The 10,233-nt window shown below is 42.4% G+C and overlaps 1 protein-coding gene across 1 annotated transcript; it reads left to right on the plus strand.

Moving 5' to 3' along the window:
• The first annotated feature begins 3,581 nt into the window (after positions 1-3,581).
• On the plus strand, positions 3,582-10,200 carry ppp6c (protein phosphatase 6, catalytic subunit). The gene is made up of 7 exons (XM_035392283.1): positions 3,582-3,698; positions 4,879-4,974; positions 5,074-5,139; positions 5,948-6,089; positions 6,827-6,906; positions 7,419-7,628; positions 9,290-10,200. Exons 1-7 carry the CDS (start codon positions 3,624-3,626, stop codon positions 9,536-9,538), a joined length of 918 nt encoding a protein of 305 aa, XP_035248174.1. The 5' UTR covers positions 3,582-3,623; the 3' UTR covers positions 9,539-10,200.
• The last annotated feature ends 33 nt before the right edge of the window (positions 10,201-10,233 follow it).

The raw sequence follows: 10,233 nt of genomic DNA on the forward strand, positions 1-10,233 counted from the left end.
CTGGCGTGTTTTTAATCCAATGGAAACGGGTCAAGGGAGGGGCCTGGCGGTTCTTCTTTCACTCGCTTTCATGTAACAAATGGATTCTGGAAGAACAGACGATACGGTGACAGGAATCGTAGGGTGTATGACAAGAGCACGTTCACATTTTCAATGAAATGTCGCTTTACAATCTGGAACGAGCCAACAAAGCTTCATAAATCACATTATGCCTCGTTTTTAATAATGGAGAATATAGTTTGCATCTGTCGTATCGAGTATGAGTAGCCGATGTTAATCGACTGCAGTAAGCTTGCGTGATTTTCTTTGCTATCGATTTATTGTATTTATTTATTTATTTATTTCAGTTTGATGTCAATGTAAAAAAATAAATAAACACAGGACACAAATGGGAAGAAATGTCCATGAGCGCCATCTTGTGGCGATTCACTATTAATTCATTCATTCATTCATTCATTCATTCATTCATTCATTCATTCACTATTACCGTAAACGAAACCTAAAATAAAACACCTTGCCCAAAGCCAATTGCTTCAGTGAGCAAGACAATACAGTGTGCACGCTGAAGATGAGATGGTTCGATTATAGTGTACTTAGCAGGACTTTAAACAAGTAGACCAGGCCAGATTTGAACCCAGGAACTTCTTGCTGTGAGGCAACAGGCCTTCCTACTGCACCACTGCCCTCATTTGGCACATGCTTCGGCCAAAGCAGCTTACAAAATTGCATTTAACATGGTAAGCAAACCCCATCAGAGCTAGGGATACGTGCCATCATCAAGACATGGCTGCAAAATAAATCATTATGTATTGTTATTATTTTTAAAAAGGTTGAAACTTTGAGGTTTAATCTGAAAAGGCAGGATTTCAGATATTTGCAGAAAACAGCTGGTGAATCTCCCTTCCCAACAGACTGGGGAAGGTCATTTCATCGTAGGGGGTGAGGACGCAGAACAGCTGGTGCAGAAAGGAGTAGCGTCTCAGTTTCTAAAGAAATGGGACAGCCAGCTGTCAAGAGGAGTCTGAACAGAGAGATCTGGTTGGAGTGTGTGGTGTAATCATTGTTTGAAGACAGGAAGGGGCAGTACCATTCACAGCTTGGTATGCCAGTGTAAGCGACTTGACTTGAATGGGGGTCGCTGCAATGAAGAGTAGTTAAAACAGGCTTAGCATGATTGAGTTTAGGCAGGTTGAAAACCAGGCAATCAGCAGAATTTTGAACCAGTTGCAGCAGCTTTATGGCAAACGGCGGTTAGCAGGCCAATAAAGGCATTGCAATAGTGCAGATGAGAAATTCTGAGGGCTTCGACAAGTAACTGAGTAGCTTGGGTGAGGAAGGGGTTGATGCTGTCAATGTTATGAAAGGAGAACCTGGAAGACCTAAAATGCAAAGTCCAGGGTCACATCAATTTCTTAGCTGCAGGAGAGAGACCCTTGGACCTTCCACCTCTGGACTTTGCAGATGATTTGGCTTTACTGTCACACGCACACACCAGCAAATGCAAGAAAATTTGCTCCACTTGGAAACAACATCATCTCAAACTGAGCTGCAGACTAAAAAGAAAAAAACCAAAATCCTGAGAATCAACAATGAAACAACCACACCAATTATAATGGGGACTAGCAGTTTAGCAGAGGTTCAACAATTCATCTATCTTGAAACATGGTACGTGTTGATATATGATGATGCCAGAGCAAGACTCAATAAAGGTCAAGCAGCCTTCAACACCCTGAAGAATATTTGGAGAGTGAGTTCTATTGCCCAGACAAAGCTCAGGATTTTCAACTCTAATGTCCAAAGACTCTGGGATATCACAAAACAGAAGCCAATACAAACACAGCTAAGGAAGAGGAAGTGGAGTTGGGCGGGTTACACACGGAGAAGATCAAATAATAACATTAGCAAGCAGCCTCTAGCATGGAACACCCGAGGAAAGCGCAAGAGAGGTAGACCCTAGACCACCTGGGGAAGAGACACAGAGCAGAGGGACTGACGTGGAAGCAAGCAGAGCAGAAGGCCCAGGACAGTGTCTGGTCAATGTCTTACGTTCCCAAGATAACACAAAGGCTAAATGATCAATGATGGAGAGGTACATGAGACATTATATTGCAAAAAATGTACAATATATGTGATTTAGAGGCATTTTTTTTATTGTTGCAAAAATGCAACACTGGGTTTCTATGGTTGTCATTTTGTTTTCAGCTTGTTCACTTAAGAGTTCTCATCATTGAATTGTTCATAAAGTCATATCAATTGATGTGCAGAATAATTTGTCTGCCTTTCTGTTATATCACTTGTGTCAGAATAATAACCTATTTTGATAAAAAAAAAAATAAGAATTATAATTTCAAATATAAAAATAAAATTAACTATGAATCCGTCAGTGGGATGCCTGTTACGATTAGGAGCAGGTCATCCTGTAATGATGATTTGTGTCAGGGGTTTCTGTCCACTTTTAGTTGTGCCACTTATCGGTTGGTGAGAATAAGTCTGAAATAACTGTTGTTGCCATATATAATACTATTAGAAATTTAAATAAAATTATCCAATATTTTAAATATGTTTAAATAAAATAATCCAAGGTCACTGACAGAGAGGAATAGTGTAATCGGTTCAGGATGTTTTTCAGGCCATTGTTAATGGAGATTCAAGTGATTTTGAAACTGAGTCACAGCACAGGGATAACAATGAAGAAAAGACAGCACAGGATAGCAAAGACCATGACTTTGCAAGAGACAATGAAAGTGAAAGTGAGAGAGAAGGCGAGAGCAGCAGCAGTAATGACAGAAAGTAACAGTAAGGCCTGGCACTGCACAATACATGTATAAAATGATCAGAGTCAACGTCAACTTTGCTGGCTAAAGACAGAGTTCATGAGCCCTGATACATCCTTCATAGGCGCTGGTTTTGGGGCTGCCTCCACCTGCATACCGCAAACACCGCTGCGGTAGTTTCAAAGATTTGTGTCGTCAGAGATGCTTCAGAATGTAACGGTCAAGAGGAACATAGTTTTAGAAAGTTAATTTTAATGAACTAATCATTTTAAAGACAAATTTCTGGGATCAAGTCATTGAGGTGTAACAATCTGTGGATTTAAGAATACAGTGGTGAAATTGTGTTACCCTGAAGATGCACTGTTATATTTTTGCAACGTTTTCATAAAATCTTCCCTAAAGCATAACACATTTTATTGATCAGAGGCTTGCTAAAAACAGTTTTGCTAAAAAGTTCATCAATAAAAGTTACGCTGGAGTTTCTGGCGTACAGCTGCAGCATCCAAGTATGTATGTGTGGATGGGTAAACAATGTTACGAAATGTAATGCAACAGCACTATCTTGTGGCCGAAACTGACGATCAAATATCACTGTATTAATCATTGTATTAATGTTAAATTGATTACTTAGTCCGGTGCAGCATAAAATGGACAGTTTTGAAGTGTCATTTTTCACCTCTATATATTCTTTGTATTAAGATGAGAGCTTTAAGCTCACACTGTCTGTATTTCATAACTATAATGCTCATTTAAAAAACATTTCTGGTCCAACTTGTTTGCGTAAAGGCGAAAGGGAAGTGACGTAAAACCTGTTCCTATTTGCCTCCCGTAGCAGTTGTTGTCTTTAAAATGGCGCCCTTAGACTTGGATAAATATGTCGAGATTGCAAGACAATGTAAATATCTACCAGAAAACGATTTAAAGGTGAGCACAGACTTATCTGATCAGACGAGATCTATGTTGGTTAATTTCATCAGCAAAAACGAAATTGTCGCTTTAAGCTATCTATCATTGACAAGGCTTAGCTACTTGTTCATAGCGGAACAAGAGTTCCGAGCTAGCCATAGCTATCGACAGAATGTTAGCAGCCTAATTGTCTTTGCACAGGTATTTTTTAGATCTTTTTTTCTTCTTGTAAACTTTAATAAAATAGATACTGACGTAGGGTGAAGACGCATTAGTCGTATGGGCTACATGTTTGTTAGCAAGCTAACGTTACTCTTCTGACCGTCCTAGTTCATTACGTAGCCTAATGTTAGCGTATGACACAAAAGTAGAACAGGCTTTCTTGTGAAAGTAAGCAAGCGAAATCTAGCTAGCTAGCTAAATGTTTCACCGAGGTTCAGATAATGATGTGTGCTGTCGCTCAAACTTTAAAACTCAAATGAAATTTGTTGGGTGACTAGCTAGCCTAACTCAGTGATAGTTATTTTATTAGGAAGTGCATAGGCTAGCCAGCTAACTTATCAGTTCCTCATTAGCTAGTTAACGTACGTTAGTAAAGTAACTAGCTAGCTAAGCTGTCTGACGTAGCTATAGACTACTCATTTAATCACAATAAACTTAATCTAGATTTCCTGCCCAGATCGTAGTTTTCACAGCTGCCTAAATGGGTTTACCGGCGAATCAGGTGATGAGCGAGCTGTATCACATCAGTAGCTGCTGAGCTAACGTTACGTTCAAACTTCCAAGCCAAACATTCATTTCTTAACGTTGCCAGTTGCGTGTGACTTACCTGATGATTAGTTAAGTAATATTAGTTATCTAAATATGTTTAGATTGTTTAGTTGAGCGTGTTACTTGCTAGATAACCAAACAGGACCTGATGCGCTAAAATGTTTATGAACTTTAGCTGAAGTTCAACGTCTCTGGGTCACTTTGGGTAAAATGAAATCGGCAAGCTTCAAAAGTATGCAAATGTTTTAATAAGTCAGCACTGTTGTAGCTAGTTGGCTAAGCTACTCTATACGTTATAGAGTAGGTGTTTCTATCAATTCAGATTGACAAGGCCGCTTCTATCAGCGGTCGCTCATAGTCATAGGTGACACCAGGTCATTTGGATTTGATTTTAAGCGTGTGTGCGTCTGTTTGTCTGTCCTGGCAGAGATTGTGTGACTATGTATGCGACCTACTACTAGAGGAATCCAACGTACAGCCAGTGTCCACCCCTGTCACAGTATGCGGAGACATTCACGGACAGGTAGGCCTACACCGATTATTTCACCCGTGTCCGATTAAGGACATTTGCTTAATGCGACTGTAAGGCTTTTTCCTAAAGCGTTGTCCTATTTTCTCTTAGTTTTATGACCTGTGTGAGCTCTTCAGAACAGGAGGGCAGGTTCCCGACACAAACTATATTTTTATGGTGAGTATGGAGGCAACTCTGGACACCACAGAATAAATTAAATTATATTAATTTCTTGGTGAGTAAAACAAGGACATGTCTCAGCTGCTGCCTGAAAATGTTACATATGTTACAGTATTTTGTTCACTTTCAACATAAGCAAGTGACACAAGCAACATTTACTGATTTACAAACTTAAAATGGCCACAGGCAATATTTTCACTATTAGCTTTTTCTGTATTATTTATGTAGTAGTAAATGACAGCACTGATCTACAAGACAGTCCATGATGGAAAAGAAAAAAACGTATGTATTGACCACATTATTTATGCCTGCATTAGTTAAAAAGGCTACTTTTCGTGGTGCTGTTAGCTTCATTATGGACTGATTTGGCACAAAGCTGTTTCAATGCCATTGCCAGAGAGGTAGCCTGTGTGAACGTACTGTGTTTGTCAGGAGTGTTGGGACTGTGCTGAATCTATGGCAAGGGTGGGTGACAGGGCCATATCTGTTTCTGGTTACCATGTCAACCTCTGCTCTTCATTATTTAATTGGCCCAATTGTGATCTGGAATTTTTGGGGAAAATGAGGCAAGCGGGGAAAAGACAGAAACCGGTTCACTCCTCATCTTGTGTAAAATGAAGCTAAATATTGATGTTGCCTGTGCAATTGGATTGGTATATCCAGAACATAAAATGGTGAACATTTTTGGGTGTAGTTGGCCTTCGTTGCATCACACTGTTGCTCACATTTACATCAGGTGGTGGTTGTGGCAGGGTGTGTATTTTATTTATTATTTTTAACCAATTAAAATTAATTTTTTTGGTAGGGTGACTTTGTGGACCGGGGATACTACAGCTTAGAGACTTTCACGTATCTGCTAGCCTTAAAAGCCAAGTGGCCCGACCGTATCACACTGCTACGCGGAAACCACGAAAGCCGGCAGATCACACAGGTCTACGGCTTCTACGGTAAGGCCTGGACGTCCGGCCCATCTGCACAGCTCTGTCTGTCAGTCAGTCTGTGTGTCTGTCTGTTCCTGTTGGTGTATTTATTTATGTTTATGTACCTGTCTGTCTTCCTCTCTGCTCCAATACAGGGGCAGCTTACCTAGTCAATGCAGGAATCGGCGGTGCAATGATTGGTGAAACTTGTAGTTCAGTTTGGTTCGGTGTGGCAATGTTAATGTAAACATGCACTAAAAGTGAAACTACTCAGTGTGAACTGTCCCCCTAATTTAAGTCTTGAATCTTGTCTGTGGCACATGGATAAAAGTTTAATGCCTTTCATTCAGGCTGGGTAGGCAGTACTATGTCTTGAGTATTCCTGCATGAATCGTATCTGAACCATTATTATATATGTAAGCCTGAATTCCTGCCAAGGTTCCTTCCTCTTCAGGAGGTTTCTTTGTCCCGAAGGGGAGGAAACTGGGGAAACCGGATGATGCCATTTTTATGCAGATTTCACACTGAACCATCCAACTCGCTACTCTCTGGAGCAAGCAGCCTTTTCCCATATAAACCACGAAGAACATACTGGGCTGAGTTTTGCAGCTGTGGGCATTTGCCTGGTCTTTTGTTCAGTGCTTTAAGTCCTGGTTCCCGATTGTCCACCAACTTCAGTTCTGATTGGTTGTCTTGTGGAGTCCTAGTTTCTGATTGATTGACTGTCTTCCTGTTCTCTCCCCCCCTACCCCATTGGCTTGCAGATGAGTGCCAAACCAAGTATGGGAACGCAAACGCGTGGCGGTACTGTACAAAAGTGTTCGACATGCTGACAGTGGCCGCTGTGAGTAGAACTGCCTTACATACTCCCTGCCCTTAAAAAGACTGTTGTCTGTCAGCTTAAACTACAGAACCTGCTTTCATTCCCTCCTCTACTGCATTCTGCTTTTCCTTCCTGAACTGTCCATACACAACCATTAATTTAGTTCCCTGGCTGGCATTAGCCGTTTTTTCCTCCCCTAAAGCACAGCAATTGCAGACTGCAACTGAATCGATGCCTACCTTATTACTTTAGTGTTTTCTCGATTTTATATTGCATCCCCCCCCCCCCCCCCAGTTGATTTGGTCACTACATACGTGCATTCCAGATTTATATGCACAGCAGTGATAGAAGAACAGGGTAATTGGAACACTTCATCATTAACAAACAAGAAGTCCTAGATTGAGTTCTACTGTCTGCATAGTCGGCTGTCCTGGAACTCAAGCGCCATGATTAGGGGAAGTTTGAGGGTCAGGGGAGGCCCCTCTGACGTGTGTGTCTGTGTGTGTTTCTACACATCACCGGCTCCTCCGCAGCTCATAGACGAGCAGATCCTGTGCGTCCACGGCGGGCTCTCTCCCGACATCAAGACCCTGGACCAGATCCGAACCATCGAGCGCAACCAGGAAATCCCCCACAAGGGGGCGTTCTGCGACCTGGTTTGGTCCGACCCGGAGGACGTGGACACCTGGGCCATCAGCCCCAGGGGCGCTGGCTGGCTGTTTGGAGCCAAGGTCACCAATGAGGTGAGGGCGTCCCCCTGGCTTCCTGCCATTTCACATACATGTCCCCGCCCTCAAGAAACGCATCCAATCGGTGTCTTTGAAGGTGTAGAAGGGGTGGTGTTGTGCTTTGGAGGGAGGGAGAGTCCACTGTCCTCCCCCATCCCCATGATCGTAACGGCTAGTGGCCAGTACACTGTTGTCCTGTAGCCTCTGCTCTTCAAGCGACTGTGGATGAGGCTGAGTTTGCGTAACGATAATTACTGAAAATATTTTTGATTATAGAATGGAAGAGAAAAAAAGGTGATTTGTTGCACAGCGAGGACGATTGTTATTGCATTTATTATTGCAGAAATATAATGTATTTATCATTATGATACGTCGCCCAGGCCTGCTGTGGATTGTGTACTTCTGCATTGGTTAATTAGGTGATTCAATTTCAAGGGTATTACGCACTGTGTGTTATGACTTGGCATCCTGCAGCTGACCGTGTTTCCCCTGCTTCTGATGTAGCATGTGTGGTTGCTTAGCCACCTTCATTTTGGTAACAAGTCTGTTGTAAATTCGATTTTTTTAAAAAGATACTTTATGTATTTTAAAAATAATTTTGCCACCCACATGGGGCCGAGCATGTCCAATTCCCACCCCAATTTGGAAGGGCCAATTGTCTGCAACTGCAGCCACGTTCATGCATGAACCCCTCTGCTGATTTGAGAGAGCGTAGACATTCTCATTGTCCTCTGAAGCACCGGGTGCTGCCCAGCTGCTTCTGTTCAAAACTACGGAATACAGCTAAACTCAGAATACAGTGAAGAGAGGGGGGAAGACCTTTCACATGCGGCTTTAGCATGCAGCACACAGGTGCCCGATTGACCAGCAGGGGTCGCTAGATAGCGACAAACGTGGGCTGCTAATCGAATGTACCCCCCTACCTTGCACGATGCACTAAGCAATTTCCTGTCCGGCCACAGGCAGCACTGACAGCGTCCGGATTCAGTCCGAGGCTAAGAGGCTCTTCCATGTACCGGTGTGGTGCCGTAACCGACTGAGCCATCCAGCAGCCCCATATTACTCATTTTCACACAAAAAAACAGCATTCCTTTATCTTTATTAATTTTTAAAATATTTTTGTTGGTCTGATTGCATAAATATTCCTTAGAGAGTAGTTGCACTCACTGTTTAGGCCTGGCTCTGCTTAGTACACAGTTTTGAAAAACGCTTCCTGAGGTGGGTGGAGCAGGTGTGTGTCCATGTCATTTGCATAAAGTGTGCAAATAAATTTGTACAACATAGCTGCTCCTGCCTTATGAAACGCAGATCAAACTGTCGAACTAGGCATTGTTTAGCAACTAAACTTGTTTACAGCTTTAAAAAAACAAAAAAAAAACAAAAAAACATGATCTACAGTGTTAGTGCTCTTCAAACTTGGGGGAGCTGCTGTTCAACGGTCGAAAGACACTCCCGGAGGGATGAATTGTCCCTTTAACGGGTTGGGAGAGTCAGCTGTGATCATAGACTATGGCAGGTCGGGCCGTATTGCTCACTGTAATATGTACAGCGCTCTTCCTCACCCCTGTGGATTTGAATTTGTTCGGTTTCAGGCAAGTTCAGAGAATTTGGGTGCAGTCAGAATTTTGAAAGGAAACATTCTCTAATTTGTTTGCTCTCTGTCTCTCGCGCCCAAGTTCGTTCACATCAACAACCTGAAGCTGATCTGCCGGGCGCACCAGCTGGTGCACGAGGGCTACAAGTTCATGTTCGACGAGAAGCTGGTGACGGTGTGGTCGGCGCCCAACTACTGCTACCGCTGCGGCAACATCGCCTCCATCATGGTGTTCAAGGACGTCAACACGAGGGAGCCCAAGCTGTTCCGCGCCGTGCCCGACTCCGAGAGGGTCATCCCGCCCCGGACCACCACGCCCTACTTCCTCTAAGCACACGGCTCTGCCCCTCAACCCCTCCCCTGTCCTCTCTCCCCTCTCTCGCCTCACCTGTCTTTTTTTTTTCCTTCTGAGTATCTTTTTTAAGGAATTATATCATGGTTTTTTATGCAGACTTGCCACCTTTGTTCCTCGCTCGGAAAAATGTGGTTTGTTGCAGAGACCCCCTTCCTTTTTAAAAAAAAAAATAACTTTGAGGGGAGATTTTTTTTATTTCCACTTGTCAATCAGCTTTTATGAATTATCGTTTTGGTCCCTGGCATTTAGGAATGGTGAAACACACAGTCCTATGATTCCTTCGGTCTTCATATTTCATATCTGCTGCCCAGTTCTGCTGTCATGTGTTGTTTCAAAGGACTCTGTGCCACCTGTGTTCTTAGACCAAAACTTGATACACCCCTGCTTACCCCCACAAACGGGGGATCTTTGAAGTCTTATTATGAATTCTGTATATGGGGCAGGGGTCAGAGCAGACACCACAGTGAATGGGACAGATTTGGCTGTGAAGAATTTGTACATTCAAATAATTCTATTGATTTTGTTTTTTCTTTGTTTTTTGTTTTTTTCCTCAGATTTGTTGTATTTTATTATTGTAGAGACTGCAACCTACATACCTATTAAAATATTGAAAATAAAATCCTTTATTATTAACTTTGCTATTTGCTATTTATTTGCATTTTTCTGTCAAT

Source organism: Anguilla anguilla, chromosome 14, assembly GCF_013347855.1.
Source record: "Anguilla anguilla isolate fAngAng1 chromosome 14, fAngAng1.pri, whole genome shotgun sequence".
Classification (NCBI taxonomy): Eukaryota; Metazoa; Chordata; class Actinopteri; order Anguilliformes; family Anguillidae; genus Anguilla; species Anguilla anguilla.